The 18,030-nt window shown below is 44.8% G+C and overlaps 1 protein-coding gene across 2 annotated transcripts in view; it reads left to right on the top strand.

Annotated features, from left to right (window-relative positions):
- TAB2 (TGF-beta activated kinase 1 (MAP3K7) binding protein 2) overlaps positions 1–18,030 on the top strand; it is a 176,596-nt gene that overhangs the window by 110,612 nt on the left and 47,954 nt on the right. The window contains exons 3-4 of one of the 2 annotated variants that reach the window (XM_082249805.1): positions 4,780–4,963; positions 6,662–8,108. In XM_082249805.1, coding sequence (XP_082105931.1) covers positions 4,862–4,963; positions 6,662–8,108 — 1,549 coding nt within the window. In that variant the 5' untranslated portion in view covers positions 4,780–4,861. Of the gene's footprint in view, positions 1–4,776; positions 4,964–6,661; positions 8,109–18,030 lie in introns of both variants that reach the window. The other variant, XM_082249804.1, reaches the window with a different exon arrangement.

Below are 18,030 nucleotides of genomic sequence, written 5' to 3'. Positions count from 1 at the left end.
TCCAACATATAGTGACACCAGCCCCAGCTATCACATACAGAAGAGCTACCTCTATAAAAGATACTTTAGTACAAAGTGAGTATAAAGGCCCTAATAGAGAGGACCCATGTCAACAAAAAGGCACATTCCCCTGTGGTAGATGTGATCAATGCAAAGTGATAGTCAGATGCAAAACAACCACACTGCCCAATGGTGAAATTTTTCAACCCAAACATTTTGTAAATTGTAAAACTAAGGGGGTCGTGTATTTGATGCGCTGCGAATGTAAGGCCTTCTATGTCGGGAAGACCAAGCAAGAACTAGGAAAACGCATCAATAAGCATATGCAGAGTCTCAATATTGGAGACCTCTATCTACCACTCGGTAGGCATATGGCAATTACACACAAATACAGGACCCCCAAGGTAACCTTTTATGCCCTTGAAAGGGTACATATACCGGCCAGGGGGGGTGATTGGAACAAACAGCTACTCCAGCGGGAAATGCGCTGGATTGCTAGGCTTGCGGCAACCACCCCCCCTGGCCTAAATGAGGCGGAAAGTTATAGGCCTTTTCTAGAGGGATTTTCCTCGGGGAAAACAGACTGAGGGTCCCCACTCTCTATGTCCCCCTTCCTTTGGGAAATATACTCCACACTTTATATAAATGTGGGTAAATTTCTCACTTATATCTCAAATACCTTCTCCTTATTCAAACTAGGACCATCACTACATTGCAAACCCTCCCCCTCTTCCCCCCTCCCCCCATCGTGATTATGTGATAGTACTAAGATACCAAATTTTATGAGATATCATATCTCTGAGTGGGTCACAAAATCATTAACATTATAATATACTAATATATCCTAAATTGGATATACATTTAAATTGTCCAAATTAAACATGTGATGCATTCTGCGATTAACATTTTTCCCTTTTGTCACAGGTTAACTGTGGGTGGGTGGATTTACAACTACAGACCGGTTTTGGGTCTTTTCTGTGCAAAGATCCCCCTATTGGGGAATTCTTGCCCCTCCTGCCCCTCTTCTCCTGTGCATCAGGGGTTTTTCCTTTCCCTCCTTTTGAAAAAACCCCCCCTTTCTAGATTCTGCTCTTTTTCTTCCCATTGTGTAGGCCTACCAGCCAACTTGTATCCCTGTCCATGTAATTGACACCAACATGGCTTTTATATCATCCTTTTTCTCTTTCCCCTCGGGGGGCTCCCCTGCAAATGAGAGCCCGGCACGGGTGAGACATCTCCTATGGGGACCACCAATAGGCCCCTCAAACATCTGGAGAAACGAGCGTTTCCGGGATGTTAACATTTGGTTGCAATGCTCCATATGTCTCATCCTGAAACCCCTGGTCAATTTTTTCCAGGGGATATACGCATCACCCGTGCCTGGGGCGTTATCTTTTACAGATTTCCCCTTTTTTAAAACAAGTGTCCACTAACAGTCTCTATATATAATATAGATAGGTATTATTTATCCCATTCACAAGTTTATTTCACTTTCGATTAAAAATTAAATTTAATTAAAATTATCCCCCCTCTATGTATCCACCGCATGACTATACCGCTACAACTTAGGCGGACATATTAGCGGAGTCTATTAGAGAAAAGGGCGGATATTACGTCACCGCCAGTCCAGCGGAATAATCTCCGGGCACTTCAGGCGGAAATGACACACGTCGGAGCCTTTGATTTGGGCGGATGTGATGTCACCGCTAGTCCGAGGGACTTCCGGTGGCAAAAGATGGATATGACGTAACTATTTACAAAGTTCCCGCGGGAATCACCACGAGACTCTGGACATTTGGGTACTTAAGGGGACGCCGAGAGCCAGAACGGAGAGCTATCTCTCCGATGCAACACAGAACGCCTATCGCTCCGATATCCATACATAACAGTGAGTACTCTGGAGGAGACCTATATAACTAAAAACCTTTTTCCTAACTACGATGGCAACTTATTAAAAGAGGGTTTTATCTTATTTTTCTCCTTATGTGACTATCAGGATCCATAGGACGAGTAACCTTAGATCACATCCTATACTTCATAGGATGATATGCCGCTGTCCTCATTGGATACGGTGACGACAGGCTTCAATCAGAACGGTATGATCTTCTCAGGTGGAATACATATTTTTAAGTAATAATAAGATATGCAAAATGTATACCTATATAGGCATATTATCCCTGTCCTATACCTTTCAGGCAAGGATTTATATTCCCATTGGGAAGATATAGGTTTCCCCAAAACCCTTGGAAACTGATGGGATACCCCACACCCTCCAATAAATTAGTGAGGTAAGAGCTATTACAATCACATTACTTAATATAATATATACATTATCTTGATCTACCAAAGCTGAAAAGATACATTTTCTTTTCCCCTGATAGGATCCCACTCTAATAAATCTGAGAGATATATACATCGGAAGATAATATTTCCTTGGGAAAAATCTGCTTTTTTCTCTTTTTTCCCTATTTTTCCTGGTTTCGTTTTTCTTTTTCCCCTCTTTATATGTCTACATGAAAATCATCATAACAGGTAAATTTACATGAATATTTTCTGTAACAATGTTTATATACATACTTACATTAACCCTGGATCTCTGACAGTTGTAAACATACTCACTGTTTCAGATACAGAATAAATCTTTATACCTGACTCTAGCTCTCAACGCATGGGAGTTTTACCCCCCCGAAGGGGAACCTTCTTTTGGGCTCTACTGTTTTGCAGGTATGTCTTTTTAACACAAGGGGTCTTTTCATCCTTCCCCCTTTCTTTTCTTTTTCTTTTTCCCCCCCTTTCCCTCCCTTTATTCCTTTCCCCTCTCCTTTCCTCTTCTTCCCTTTCCCCCTCTCTCCTTTTTCCCTTTCAATCTCTGGGAGTAGGTTTCCTCTCTAGGAGTATCCTGGACTAGCAAGAGGCTTTCCAGGACCTCTTTAGGGCAACATGTGGTCGCAGATGCTAATAATACTTTTTTCATGTATAAATAACTTTTCATTGTAAAATGTTTATATATATTCTGTTTCTTGGAACTTACACTTAACCATGTATTTCAGGAACATATGCAGACTCCCTGAGGAAGATTTATGTACTAAAACAAACATTTTGAAACGCGTTGGACTCTGCTATGTACCTACAACTGTATTGTATCATTCATGCTTTTTTTCGAGTCTATGACTTAAACATGTACAGTTTATGATGATTGTCTGTTACAACCACAACCTTACAAAATAAAAAATTTTATAATTATTTCACGTTAAAACTTCTCCTATGAGAGCCTTTACTGTTACCCTTAAAGTCCCACAAACCTAAGGGGGTTTCTCTTTCAATTTATGACGGGATTATGGTAACCAATTACCTGGTAGCTATCTATACTATTTTACAGTTTTTTTTTATGTTGCCCAGTTGGTTTCCTTCCTTTGGTAAGGTTCCTTTTTTTTCTGATGTGGGTACTGCGTTGCCTTGGGCGCGGCTGCAATTTTTCTCCCACCCCTCATGTCTACACTGCTTTGGGACGTCCCCATAGTAACGAATATGAAGAGGCGGCGACTGTCGGAGGACGTAAGAGAAAACTGAATTTTTGTAAAATCTTACCTGTATAATTCCTTTCTCTGAGTCCTCCGACAGTCGCCGCCCCCGCCCCTCTTTTGGGATTTTGTTTATGTACTCTACTACTGTGCTACTGAAACTGAGGTAGGAATGCAGGAAGCAGGAGGGTATTGACTGAGGGGACCACCCCCTAGGGGTGGGGTATGCTAAAAGCTTTGATATTAACATATTCTGTTGCCTAGCTACTCCTACGGAGCAAAGGTCAATAACCCCATAGTGACGATTATGAAGAGGCGGCGACTGTCGGAGGACTCAGAGAAAGGAATTTTATAGGTAAGATTTTACAAAAATTCCGTTATTACCTGTATATAGTGTGCAATGTGACGGGGGGGGGGATCAGGGGGTTAAATCTTTATGGGGGGGGTTTAAAGTATCCTAAGCCTAAAAGTCAACTCACACTAATACAGAAATATAGGAAACAGCTATATACTGTATACAGTGTGCTATGTGACAGGGGGTGTAGGGGTTAACTGTGGGGGGCTGATCGAGGGATAAATGTGCCTATCTACGTGTGTGTGTGTGTGTGTGTGTGTGTGTGTGTGTGTGTGTGTTTGGTCTCTCTCCTCTCGATGCATTCAAAAAGGATTTTCTGATTGGGCAGGACCGATCAACAGGTTCAGGCCAAAAATCATTGGCCTGGACCTGATGACTGATCGGTTCTGAACCCAATCAGATCATCAGCGGGAGCGAGCGACGTAGTGCTACGTTGCTTTTCCCAGCAGCGGTTGAGTGCCGCAGTAAATGTACAGTGGGCGGGGCTGAAGTGGTTAAATATTGTTTTATAGCACATTTTTTTGTTTATAGCGCACAAAATAAAAACTGCAGTGGTGATCAAATACCACCAAAAGAAAGAGAGCTCTATTTGTGGGAAAAAAATAACTTTGATTTGGGTCCAGCATTGCATGACCATGTAATTGTCAGTTAAAATAACGCAGTACCATATCGCAAAAAGTGGCCTGGTCATGAAGGGGGGTAAATCTTCCAGAGGTAAAGTGGTTAATTTTACTAGAATTGTTGCTCAAACGGACTGAGTTACATTATACAAAATGGGACCAGTTTTCACAACGAAGGGGCCTATGGCTTGCATTATATTTTCAGTGCATTTTAACAGCTTAATGCCAAAATGTTGAATTTATCTTTTCTGCTTAATTTACAGTTTTGCCTTCTTTTCAGCAGAGCATGCTTTCAACAATGAGATGAGGTTGGGCTCAACCTAGAACTGTCCAATTAAGAACAGTTCTACACAGGACCTATACGAATGGCCCAAGGAAGCTCGCAAGTTGACTTTCAGGTTTTAAATGACCTGCGACAGAAATTCCCAGAGGTGCCTGAAGTAGTTGTTTCACGGTGCATGCTACAGGTTAGTATTTCAAGCTTGCTAGTTTATGTAGTGTCAGGATATTGCACAACTTCATCTGTGTGATAGGACATTTTGGCTTTTCAGTCCCAGTTCACACTGGTGCGATGTGGAAAACTCTGCGATTCAGTGCCGGTACCTGAATCGCACACTGGTTCACGCTAAGATCTGTGAACCGCTGGGGGTGTCAATGTAAAGTTACTGACACCCCCAAATCGGTTTGCAAATCACAGTGTGAACTGTCAAATGGTGCAGGAATTGGCACACAGGTGTGAACACCCAATGCGATCCGATTCCAGTGCAGACCAAAAAAAAAAGGGTCCTGAACCAATTTGGTGTGTTAACGATGCGATTTTCAGCCATTCAATTTGTATGGCTGGATTTGCTTCGTGCAGATATCACATGTGACCTGCACAGCAGTGCCGTGCAAATCACGTGCAATGTCTGACATCACACAAGTGTGAAACCCAGCCTTTATGGTCCGCTCCACAGTAGCGTATTAATATTAGTTTTATATAGTTGTGCTCAAAAGTTTGCACACCATAGCAGAAATCTTAAAATTTTGGCATTGATATTTAAACAAATTATAACTGATCATGGGAAAAAAAATGGCTTTTATTTAACCACTTCCAGCCAAAGGAACACTTTAAAATTTTTTACAGGTTGATTACCAGCTTACAGTTACAGAGGAAGTCTTGTGCTTTTTTAATTGCAATTCATTTCTGTGTATAAATAGTCCATGAGTTTGTTAGCTCTCATCTAGATGCATTGAGCAGGCTAGATACTGAGCCGAGGCTAGCAGAAAAGAACTGTCAAAAGACCTGCGTAACAATGAAACTTTATAAAGATGGAAAAGTATATAATACTACTTTTTGGCAACTCAAGCATATGTAAACTTTTGATCAGAGCCATTTGGGTGATTTCTGTTCTATTTTTAAAAGGAGCCAAACAACTATGTGATAATGGCTTTATATGATCACTATCCTTTTTAAATAAAAGAAGCTTTTTGGCATGATCAGTCATATTTTCAATATCAATGTGAACATTTCTCAATTTCTGCCAGGCTATGCAAACCTTTGAGCACAACTGTACTTGCAAAAACAGCAACTGAGTTTGTAAAAAAAAAAAAACATTGCCATGGTAATAATGACCAGCTGTATAAACAATCTGACATTTTATTAATACTTGTTAATTTTTTACTCCCCCCCCCCCCCCCCCAAATTCAAACTAATTGCACGGGTTGAGTAAGCATTAAATACGGGTTAAGTTACACTTTTTTTCATTCAAATATTTCTATACTTTGCAGGTATAATCTCCAAGAAATTATTTTCATAAGCTTGTTTGGTTAATCCTCCTACTAAAGATTTATTGTTAAATTTAAAGGAGATTGCACACCAAGACCACCACATGCACAGACCGCTCTATCCATCTGACTTGCTCTGTATATATCCAGACAATGTTATAAGGCATATCCATCCAAAACCTTGGCAGGTTTTAGAGAAAAAAATATATCAGTAAAAATAATTTTGAACATCTACTTTGTCTCCCAGCAAATGATCAAAACCTATTTAGCATATGAAATGTACAGTGAAATTATTTTAATTGAATTGGATTTCTTTTCTTTTTTTTTAATTAACATTTTAGTTTTTTTTTTTTTTTTTCCCACCCTTTTACATTTCTGTTTTGTGTTTTATTTTGTAGAACAACAATAATTTGGATGCTTGCTGTGCAGTTCTTTCTCAAGAAAGCACAAAATACCTATATGGTGAAGGTGACCTGTCCCTCACAGATGAAACTAGCATTGTTGGTTTAAGAAATCACATGACATCCCTCAATTTGGATTTACAGTCTCAGTACCATGAAGTCAGGGATGGAAGTAGAATGAATGGAAGCAGTAGAACTTTGACTCACAGCATAAGTGATGGCCATCTTCAAGAAGGGCAGTCCAACAATGAACTGTATCCGCACGAGCCACAGACTGCCCCTGCCAATGTGCCTTCCAATTTTAATGTTTTTGGGGTTCCCAATAACCCTTCAAACCCTGGTCATCAGTTTGGACTCCATTTAGGCAGCAAAAGTTCATCTGGCTTACAAACGCCCAGATTCAACCCCATCATGGTTACCTTGGCTCCAAATATCCAATCTACTCGGAATACTCCTACATCTTTGCATATACATGGCGGGCCACCACCTGCGCTTAACAGCCCACATGGAAATTCTATCTATATTAGACCTTATTTCACGTCTCAAAGTGGCACAACACGACAAATGCCCCAACAACCTGGTTGGATGTCTCAGATTCCCACACAACAGCAGGTTTTTCATCCATCACAACCAAATCCCTGGACAACACTTCCTTCTTCATATACTCAGTCACATACCTCAGCACAATCTAATCAACAGGGTCATCAGACTTCTCATGTGTATATGCCTATTAGTTCACCCACAACTCCACAAGCACCTGTGCTTCATTCATCAGCAGGTAGCTCTCAACCTTCCACCCAGTACAACATTCAAAATATCTCAACTGGTCCCAGGAAAAATCAAATAGAAATTAAACTTGAACCTCCACAAAGAACCAATCCAAATATGCTGCGGTCCCAAAGTTCTCGAAGTTCAACTAATCCCTCTACTTTGAACACCCCAACAAGGAACCAGCCCACTGTTTACATTGCAAGTCCTCCAAGCACAGACGAGATGATTAGCCGAAACCAACCAAAGGTCTACATTTCAGGTCCTGGTGGTGATGACCAGGTTGTTAGGAATCAGCCTACTCTCTTCATTTCAACAAATCCAGGTGCTGCAAGTGCAGCAAGAAATGTCTCTGGACAAGTAAGCATGGGGCCCGCTTTCATTCACCACCATCCACCTAAAAGCCGAGCTCTTGGAAATAACAGCTCGGCTTCTTCTCCGCGTGTTGTAGTGACTCAGCCTAATACAAAATATACTTTTAAGATAACCGTCTCCCCGAACAAACCACCTGCAGTTTCCCCTGGTGTTGTATCCCCAACGTTTGAGCCCACAAATCTACTTCCATTTGCAGAATCAGAAGGCATCCATCATTTAACAGACCCTGTTGTAGGACATGATCGAATAAGTGATGCAAGGAAACTAAGTGTGGGGTCAGATGATGCAGCATATACGCAAGGTAAATAAAAACTCGCTTTTAATTTGATGCTTTATTATGCATTTTATACTTGTAAAGAGGACCTGATCTCTGGAAGCTTTGCCAAAAATGTAAGCAGATGGCAAATGAGAATATTCATCGGTATTACGATAAGCTCCTATAAGTCTTGTATAAATATAAATGGTTAAAAATGTTATCCGGTGTTCAGAAATTATATAGTCCAGCTTCCATAAATAAGAAACACCCTGTGTCTTCACTCTTCATGCATATGTGCATCCATTAGAAGGTGAAAAACCTACTCCCCTCAGTATTAATAAAACATGCTTATCAGTTTTCTCCCACTACTGCCGCTCACTACTGGGGTTACCACCTCAATCCTTCTCAGCTTATACGGGACAATCATATCATCCATTACCATATTTAATCGTAGGGCTCCAATCGTATGTGATAAAGAACAGAAAGTCACAGACCTAGTGTACTCCGTTTTGCACATTTATTCAAACACCCCGCAAAGCATTACACTTACAAGAAAACAACTCTCAAAGTGCTATACAAGTTCAGTCAACTGCCCACTTACCACAGAACTCGGCGTGACGTCACAGGCTTGGCTCGGCCCCAATAGCTTCTGCTGCTGTCTCTGAGGCTAAGAGGAAGGAGAGAGCTCAGAGAGCTGATGCTCAGGTAAGTATAAGGGGGGCTACATTCAGAAGGTTTACCTTATTGCAGAGAAGGCTTCCTCAGTAGGCAGGGAGCCAAACAACCCCAGCCCTTAAGTCGCTTCCTCCTTTATCTCCATAACATGTGCACATATAGTCTATCATGCTGCAGTCGGTAGTGTAATCGTGCTTAGTAACCACCTATTCCCGACAGCTTCAAATTACACTGCCTTAGAACGGATGTAAAAATGAAAATAAAAAATGTCCAAATCTCTGCATGATACTAAAAGCTCCCAAACAGGCTTATAAAAGGCATTGCCTGCCAAATATTATAAAGCCCCCATGAAAAAGAGCACACCTCCGGATGCAGCATACCCATTCAAATACATAAAACATGTTAATAATAATCTCCGTATCTTCCAAAAATTTAAACTCCTAAAATATTTTTCCCTAACTACACTTAAATACAAATTATTTTATTTGCAATAAAATATTTTTCTCTTCCTTTCATTGACACACAGCTCCATATTCTTCACCATAGGGTTGTGCTGCCCTCTACAGGAGTAGGACTAGGCATACAAAACAAAAACTTGGCTACGCCCTGTGGGCTGTCCTCAGCTGGTATAACACCCCTCTCTGCTTAGAGATACTCAGTTTTTTTTTTTTTTGGCCTACTTCAGGAGTAGGATCTATTCTCCCTGCCGGACTCTAGGTCCTGGCTTTTTTGTCTATTTTTTTGTTTGTTTTTGGATTTCTTCCTGTTTTTTTTTTTTTTTTTGTTTCCCTGTGGAGATCTTCTAGCAACTGCTGGGCTGTGCGATGGACTGGACTACTGCAGTCCAGTGGTCCCCCCAGCTTGGCCAGCGAGCGCGTGCAAACTGTAGCTCTGCGTTTGGCTGACCACAACATAGCCCCATTGGACGGGGGCTGGCCTGCGAGTTAAAACGTCTTGCATGGTCACATACGACCGGGATTCTGCCTAAGTCGCAGCGTTCCTTCTGCCCGACAGCTCCCCCACTTCAGTTTGTCTTGGGAGTGTTACTCACAGGCTTTTCTGGATCGATAAGTAAGGGACCCCTCCTCTCCTTCCCTGGATTCAGTGTGGGGCGCAGGTACTCCCTGGGATGGATGGTCCCTCCGGGGCTGTCTTATCGCTTGCCCTTCTCCCTCTCTTGTCTCATCAGATCCTACATCTGGTTCGGTCGCTGTGGATAGGACCACTCTGCAGGTTCTGAGTCCACGTTTCCCTGACCCGTCAGACAGTGAGGATGATTCCTCCATGGCTGCTGCGCCACACAAGGCGCAGGTAGATGCACTGATTGCATCAGTGCAGGAGCCATTTATGTTGGATGATGCAGCTGGTGCTGCTGCTGACATATCTGTTCCGTTTGTCACCTATAAGCCATCCAATTGTGTCTATAAGTGCTAGGTACGTCTAATATGACCCTTGATGATCCCAAGATGCTTTGCTGTCTGGTATCCCTTGAGGAGTTGCTTCTGAAGAAGTGGACGCTACCACTGGTAGTGGGTTCCCCTATTTCCAGGTTGACTAATGCAACCATGTTTCTGGTGGTAGAATCTGGCTGACAGAGGGGCAGAATCTTTAAGGCCCGTTACATGTTTACCATGACTGGTGCCTTATTGGGGCATGTTTTGGCCTCCGCTCAAGTGTCTCAGACACTGATGGGGTGGACGACCCCTGCCCATGGTGAACTAGCATACCGGTTGGTCCAGGGTCTGCAGTTTGTCTGTGATGCATCTTTGGGGATGCGGTTCCCATGAGTCTCTAAGCTATCTGTCTCAGACGTATATTTGGGGCTGAAGTGTTGGTCTTTGGATAACACCTCCCAAGAAGGATCTGACTGAATTGCCTTTTCAGGGCGAGTTCCTGTTCGTGGCTACCCTGGATGACCTCATTAGGAGTTGGACGGGGGTAAGAGTACCTTCCTTCCACAGTCAGGGAAGGGGAAGTGCTTTGCTGGCAGTGAGGGACTTCGTTTTCAGCCCACGAAAAGTTTTTTTTTTTTTCCCTCCCTCAGGGACTTCTGAAAAAGGTTCCAAGCCCTTAAAAGCCTCTTCGAGAGGTTTCTAGTGGCCTTAGTCTAAAAATCAGAGAGCCGGCTTCTTCAGACCTGCTGACAAGACCCCTTTGGCATGACTGTTTGCCCCCATCCATGTCTGGGGTCGGGGGATGTCTTTGCTGGTTCTGGGGCCGTGGACCTCCCTGGTGAGCGACCAGTGAGTCCACGTGATGATTGTATTTGGTTCCAAGATGGAATTCTGTTTCTTGTCTTTCAGAAGGGTTATTCCTTCCAATGTGCACCTGCCCCTGGACCTGCTGCAAGTTCTGTTGTGGGCAGGACCTGTTGTCCCAGGACATGCTCGTCTTAGTTCCAGTGTCGGAACATTTTTATTCATACCCTTTCATGGTTCCCAGGAAGGAGGGCCTCAAGGCCCTGAACCGTTTTGTGCGGGTGAAATGGATCATGAAGTCCTTTCGGACAATGGTGGCGTCCCTGCATCAGGGGGGTTCCCTGGCTTCTGTAGACCACAGATGCCTAACTGTGCACATTCCTATTTGCACCCGGCATCAGCGTTTTCTCTGCTTCGCTCTGAGACAGGACCCTTTGGTTTATCCTCCACTCCTCGGTTCCCCACAAAAGTGTTGACCCCCAAGCTTAGCGTTGCTGCGTCAGTGGTTATTGCTGTGCTGGGGTTCCTGGACGACCTCCTCTTGCAAGCAGAGTCTCCATTGGCTTTGACGGCCTATGTGGAAATTACAACCCCGATTTTGCAGGAGATCGTGTGGCTTCTGAATTACAGAAGCCTGCACTGGTTCCGACCAGGAGATTGGATTATCTGGGTGACTCTGGATTGCATTCTGCAATTCAACTGTTAGCCCACAAGTGGCTTCCCTTTTGGGTGTGTATTTGAGTGTTGGGCCTGGTGGTGTCCACCTTTTTGATGTGGTTCCATTTGCACAGTTCTACACAAGACTCCTTCAAAAGGAGATTCCGGTAAAATGGGGTAAGTGTCCCAAGTCGCTGGACAATGATTTGTCTGAGTCGGGTGACAGTTTTCTGGTCTGGTGGCTGCGTGCCCTAACCATGCTACAGGCAAGTCCTTTCTCCCCTTGTACTGGACACTGGTCATGACAGATGCCAGCTTGTCTGGGTGGGGAGGGGTCCTGGGGCTGAACTCAACCTAGGGCTGTTGGACATTGGAAAAGTCCAGATTGCCTGTCAATGTCTTGGAACTTTGAGTGATTAGGCTTTGCCTGGATCTATGGAGGAGCAGCTCTGGGGGCTTCCGGTGCGGATTCAGTCGGACAGCGCCACAGCTGTGGTTTTTGTGAATCACCAGGGGGGCACAAGGAGTGTGTTAGCAGCCCTGGAAGTGTCTGGCATTCTCTGGTGGGCAGATTGTTTTTGCCCTCTCCGTCGTGCACATTTCTGGTGTGGAAAATTGGCAGGCGGATTACCTTAGTCATCAGGTGTTGGACCAGGGGGAATGGTCCCTTCATCCGGAAAGGTTTCATCAGATACGTCTGCGGTGGGGCAACCCCGAGGTGTCCCTGCTCAACAGAAAGGCGCAGAGGTTTGTGGCCAGGTTGCAAGATCCTTTGGCAGATGCCAAGGATGCTATGGTGGCTCCATGGAACCAGTACCATCTGATTTACGCTAGGGATCGACCGATTATCGGCAACACCGATATATCGGGGGCCGATATGCACTTTCCCCGATATATCAGAATTGGCCCCTGAGCTTACCGATATTGCCAATATTTAGGGAAAGTGCATGTACCGGAGTGATGCCTGCAGCTAGAGGCATCACCCCGGTACCGGTGTCCACAGCCGACGTTTGGCTGACTTGTAATGACAACCGATGCGGCTGAGAAGCCGGTCAGCTGTCATTGCCCCCCCCCCGGGCATCCTTCACCGCCGCTGAAGAGAAGACCCAATCAAAGCCGCATTTGGGTCTGATCGGGTCTCCATGCCAATACCGATGACTAAAATATCAGTATCCGCATTAAAAAAAAAACGATATCGGTCGATCACTAATTTACGCCTTTCCTTCGTTCCAGCTCCAGCTTCTTCCGCGACTTCTACGCAGGCTCGAGGAGGAAGGGATTCCAGTTTTCTGAATAGTCTGCCTCACTTGACTGGATCAGGCCAAATATTGAGGCTGCGGCTTAACAGCCTTCTTGCGGCTGACGGAACTAGCAGTCCAAGTGACTGACCAAGCTGTTCGAACTGCTGATCAAGCTAACAGAGCGGGACTCACACGGCCGGATCGGGCCCCAAATTTGCAGCCTACTCACGGTTGGCAAAGCTGTCCTAGCTGTTGACCAGTCTGTCCGAGCTTCTGACCGGGTTGATAGAGCTGCAGATGGGGGGGGGGGGGGTGCCGTGTGGGCGCTTGATTTTTTAGCGCAGTGTAGCAGCCATTGTGTGAGGGTATTCTGCCTGCACCTGTGTCACGGCGGGACCCCCCCCTCAAAGGGGCTATGCCCTCTATGGAGGGCGATCCTCTTGTATTTTTTTTTTTTTTTTTGCGGGTCTAATAAGTGGTCCTTTTGTGGACCTTTAGTCTGCGTCTCCTTGCAGGACTGTGGTAGGCAAACTCTCCTGCTTATGTTCTCAGGGTGAGCTTAGTATGTAGTGACTCTGCTGAGTCTGTGTCCACGCACTTTGGGTGCTCTGACAGTAAAGTTGATTCCTCTTACTGCACATGTGCATGCAAAGGTGCTGGTGGATACACTGATTGTATTGGTGCGGCTAATTTAAATATTGGGATGCAGCCACTGCTGTGTCAGAGGTGCAGTTCCTCAAAAGCGGCAAAGGTATTCCCCCTTTTCCCGTTTATTGTGAAAAAATTGTTGCAAATCAATGGACTTGTTCTAAACGCAATATGGCGGTGCCTGAGCGTTTCGTCTGACTGTATCTCTTGAGGAGTCTCTGTTGAGTACTTGGGCAGTCCCACCTGTGGTCAGGTTTCCAGGCTGAATAAAGAGACCGGTTTTTAAAAAGATCCTTTTGTCAGGAGAGCCGAGACTTCGGTCCACCACATGTTTTACTGTGGCCAGTTCGGTCCTTGGGCCCGGTGTTTACCATAGCACTGGTGTCCCTGACTTTCCCAAATGGGCACAGCTTTTGCACTGGGATCTGGAAGGGGGGAACAGCCTCCACCTGCCCTTGCAGAGCTGGCGCGCTTTTTGGTCCAGGGGTTGCAGTTCATCTGTGATGCCTCTCTGGATGTGGCTCCCTTAGTCTCCGTGCTGTCCGTGACTGCAGTATCCTTCGATGCATGATATGGCGAATATACTGGTCTGCAGACCAGGCTGTCTAGAGGGCCTTGTGATCTTCTCTTTGGGGGAATCACCTGTTCGGAGTCTCCCTGGAATCTCCTCCGAAGGTTCCTTGCGGACCCGGTCTGGTATGTCGAGAGCAGGTTCTTCCAGACCAGCGGACAAGGTCTCTTCTACCTGAAGGGGCACCATCACCTGTGTTTGGGGGGGAATTCTTTGCTTCTTCCAGACCGATGGACCTCCCTGATCAGACGGGTGGGTCAGTGATTTGATCGGCCCAGCTACAAGATCGGGTTTTCGATCTTCTCTAGGGGTGATTGTTCCGGTCTCTGAATCAGAACGTTTGCTTTTATTTCAAACCTGTTCGCAGGTCCTAGGAAGGAAAGTGTGGTACTTCCAATCTTGTACCTCCAGTTCTGAACCATTTTTGTGCGGGTACAGATGTTTCGAGTCCATTCGTACGGTAGTGGCATCCCTACCTCAGGGGGATCTTCTCCTCTATATGCCGTGGGCAAGCAGCATTGTCAAGAGGTATCACCTTAGCCCCTCGGGCTTTCACGACTGTTGGACCCGGTGTTGGCGTTGTTGCATCAACGGGGGATTGCGGTACTGAATTACCTAGATTATCTTCTATGAGCAGAGTCTCCGACTGTTCTGACAGACAACCGGAAGATTACTGTGCAGACTCTGTAGGAGTTTTGGAAATTTAATTTCCAGTTATTGGCCTTGGCTCTGTCCACCTAGTTGAACTATCTGGGTTTGTACTGGACTTGGCCTCAGCCAGAGTGTTCCTCCATGGGACAAGTTCCAATATCTGTTCACACGAGACCTCTGCAAGAGAATTTCTTGCTATGTGAGGCGAGAATCCAGTCTCTAGATAATCTGATCCTGTTGTGCTGGGGTACGAGAAGGTCCCTGCCTTGGTGGCTTCGCGCTCTGGCGCTTCGAAAGGGTGTTTCTTCCTTCCCCTGTACTGGACGGTCACCATGGATGCCAGCCTGTCCAGGTGGGGTGGCGTGTTTTTTACACGGATTGTGTTCTCGGGGGGGTCTGGCCTCTGGAAGAATCCAGACCACCGATCAATATAATGAACATCTCCTCTGAGGTGTTTCTTTAGTGGTGTCTCTGGTGGGGAACTCCCGAGTTGGTCATGTTGAACTCTCGTCTCCACAGGAAGGTGTTTGGGTTTGTGGCACGGTCTTGGGATCATCTGGCCGTCGCCAGCCACTGACGCACTAGTGGCTCCTTTAGGGCCAGTGTAGTCTGAAATTCAGCCTTTCTCCTCTGGAACTTCTGCCAAGGCTCCTGCATAGGCTCGAGGCAGAAGGGGTTACGGACATCCTAGTGGCTCCAGACTGGCTTTGCCGGTCTTTGTACGCAGATCAGGATGTGGTTGGTCGTTGATGTTCCTTGGTAACTTCCTCTTAGAGGAGATCTGTTGGCTCTTGGGCCAATCTTCCATCTTGCTTTATAGTCGCTGGCTTTAACTGCTTGGCTGTCGAAGCCAGGTGCTGCAGGTTAAAGGGTTGTCTGAATCGGTGTTTCCCACACTACTGCAAGCTAGTAAATCTACTTTTAGGTAGTTTTACAATCGCCTTTGAGGAGCATACTTTGCGGTTGTGAATTCCCTAGGGCTCACTCCCGCTCCTTTTCCTTAATTCAGAGTTGGTTTCCTTTAACGCGGTGTTGAGCAGCACCTGGCCTCGGAAACCATCAAGGGCCAGGTTCAGGGGGGTCACGGCTTGGCTCTCCCAGTAGGGTCTCCATTGCCCTCGTGGGATCTCAACTTGGCGCTGTCGGTTTTCAGCAACCGCTGTTGGAAAATATTTGCATGATTCTTCTGCTTACATTGTCCCAGCAGTTAGCCTTCTTGGTGGCTGCACTGAGGGTGTCGGAGCTGGCAGCTGTTTTGTTGTTCACCTTAATTGGTGGTTCACGAAGATAGAGTGGTGCTTCATCTCTGCAAGTTTCCTTCCTAAGGTCGTCTCTGGTTTCCACTTAAGTAAAAGCATTGTTGTGTTTTCCTTGTGTTCTAAGTCAAAGCATCCTAAAGAGATTGCCCTACATTCTTTGGATGTGGTTCGGGCAATCAGGGTGTACCTGGCGAAGACCGAGTCGTTCCAAAAAATTGGTTTCCTGATTGTCCTTACGAATGGTTCTCGTAAGGGGCTGGCTGCGTCTGCTGTGACCATTTCCGATGGATCAGTCAGACGGTGGTGCAGGCCCATTGTATTAAAGGTCAGGATCCCCTGTTTTCCTGTTAAGGCTCATTCTACGAGGGCGCTTATTTGCCTCTTGGGCCTTCTGTCATCTGGCGTCAGTGGTACAGGTTTGCAGGCAGCCACCTGGTCGTCCGTGCACACTTTCACAAAATTTTATAGGGTAGATATGTCGACCTCTGTTAATGCCGCTTTTTGGCCACAAGGTTTTGCAGGCCGCTGTTGAAGAGGATTAGTCCTCTTGAGGGTGTAAAATTTTTGTCAGGTGAGCTTAAGTTGTTTTCTTGTTGAGCTCCTGTTTTGCCTGGTTGGCTACGTTTAACTTTCGGGAAGTATGTTTATTACTGTGTTCTTCCCACCCCTCATATTGACACTGCTTTGGGACGTCCCAAGGGTCAAAAAAGATATGGAGCTGTGTTCATCAATGAATGAAAGAGAACTGGGTTTTTGTCTTACCGTAAAATCCCTTTTTCTCATGTTCATTAACGGATACAGCACCCGCCCCTCTAATGAGTTGAGGTTTATGGTCTTCTGACACTGCTTGTTAAAAAACTGAAGTGCAGTGAAGTGGGAGTATACCCCCTGGGACTGCCCTATGGCCGTAGTCAAACTCTTTTAACTCTTTTCCGAATAGTGTCCTACTTCTAATGAGAGCAGCATAACCCAAAGTTCAAAGAAGATATGGAGCTGTGTCCGTCGGTGAACATCAGAGAGAAGGATTTTACGGTAAGACAAAAATCCAGTTATTTCCACTAATTTAAAAAGGAATGCAGATTTAAAATTGTGTGAATTAAAATAAATCACTGGCATAGCTATTTTTTGGCCAATCTATTTTTGGCCCTTTAGAGTCTGATTTGGTATTTAAGGATAAACCAAAAGAGTTAATTTGTTACAATAGTTTTATAGATGATCTGTTCATTATTTGGGAGGAGAATAAGGGGAGCCTCTTCGCCTTGATGAACAGACTGAATCGTAATGACAAAAATGTAGTATGGTCTTGGAAGTATGATCGAACTAATATGGTGTTTTTAGATCTGGAAATTATGATACAAAGTGGAAAGATGTACAACAGTAATTACTGCAAGCCATGGATTGTAACAGCTATATAGCTATTGATGGCTGCTATTATAGACCGTGGCTTTGTAATATCCCAAGGGGACAGTGTGTCCCATTGCAGAGAAACTGTATGACAGTGGAAGATTATGTGGAGCAATCAAAAATCTTTGGAAAAAGGTTATAATAAGGAATTGATTAGAAAGAGTTTTGCAGAGGTAAAATTAATGGATAGAAATAATTTAATTGCAAATAAAGATCCAGTAGCTGGTGGGCCCAAGGAGCCTGAAGACTTCAGAATAGTGCTGGATAATAATGTGCAAGTTAAAAAAGTGGAAAATATTTTTGTAAAACACTGGAATATTCTACTAAAGGACAGGGTTCTGGGTAAAGTATTACCACCATTTCCCAAATTAGTGTATAAGAAAGCCCTTATCTTAGGAATTGATTGACCCCAGGAATAGGGGATCCACTGGAGGTAGAAAAGAATGGGGTGATTCAGTTTTTGACAGGATATTATGGTTGTGGTTAATGTTTAGTCTGTAAAACCCCAAGGGTTAACAATAAAAAGAAAAAGGGATTCATAGCAACGGGCAAGACTTATGCAATGAAGGATTTAATCTCTTGTTCTACAATAGGGGGGAGTGCCCATGCTCCATCCAGTATGTGGGACCTACATCCAGATTCATGCAGGTGAGGGCAAGGAAG

This window comes from Pelophylax lessonae, assembly GCF_965119305.1.
Source record: "Pelophylax lessonae genome assembly, chromosome: 3".
NCBI classification, from domain to species: domain Eukaryota; kingdom Metazoa; phylum Chordata; class Amphibia; order Anura; family Ranidae; genus Pelophylax; species Pelophylax lessonae.
Note: the sequence above shows the minus strand (reverse complement) of the source record. Positions and strands in the feature narration are given on the sequence as shown.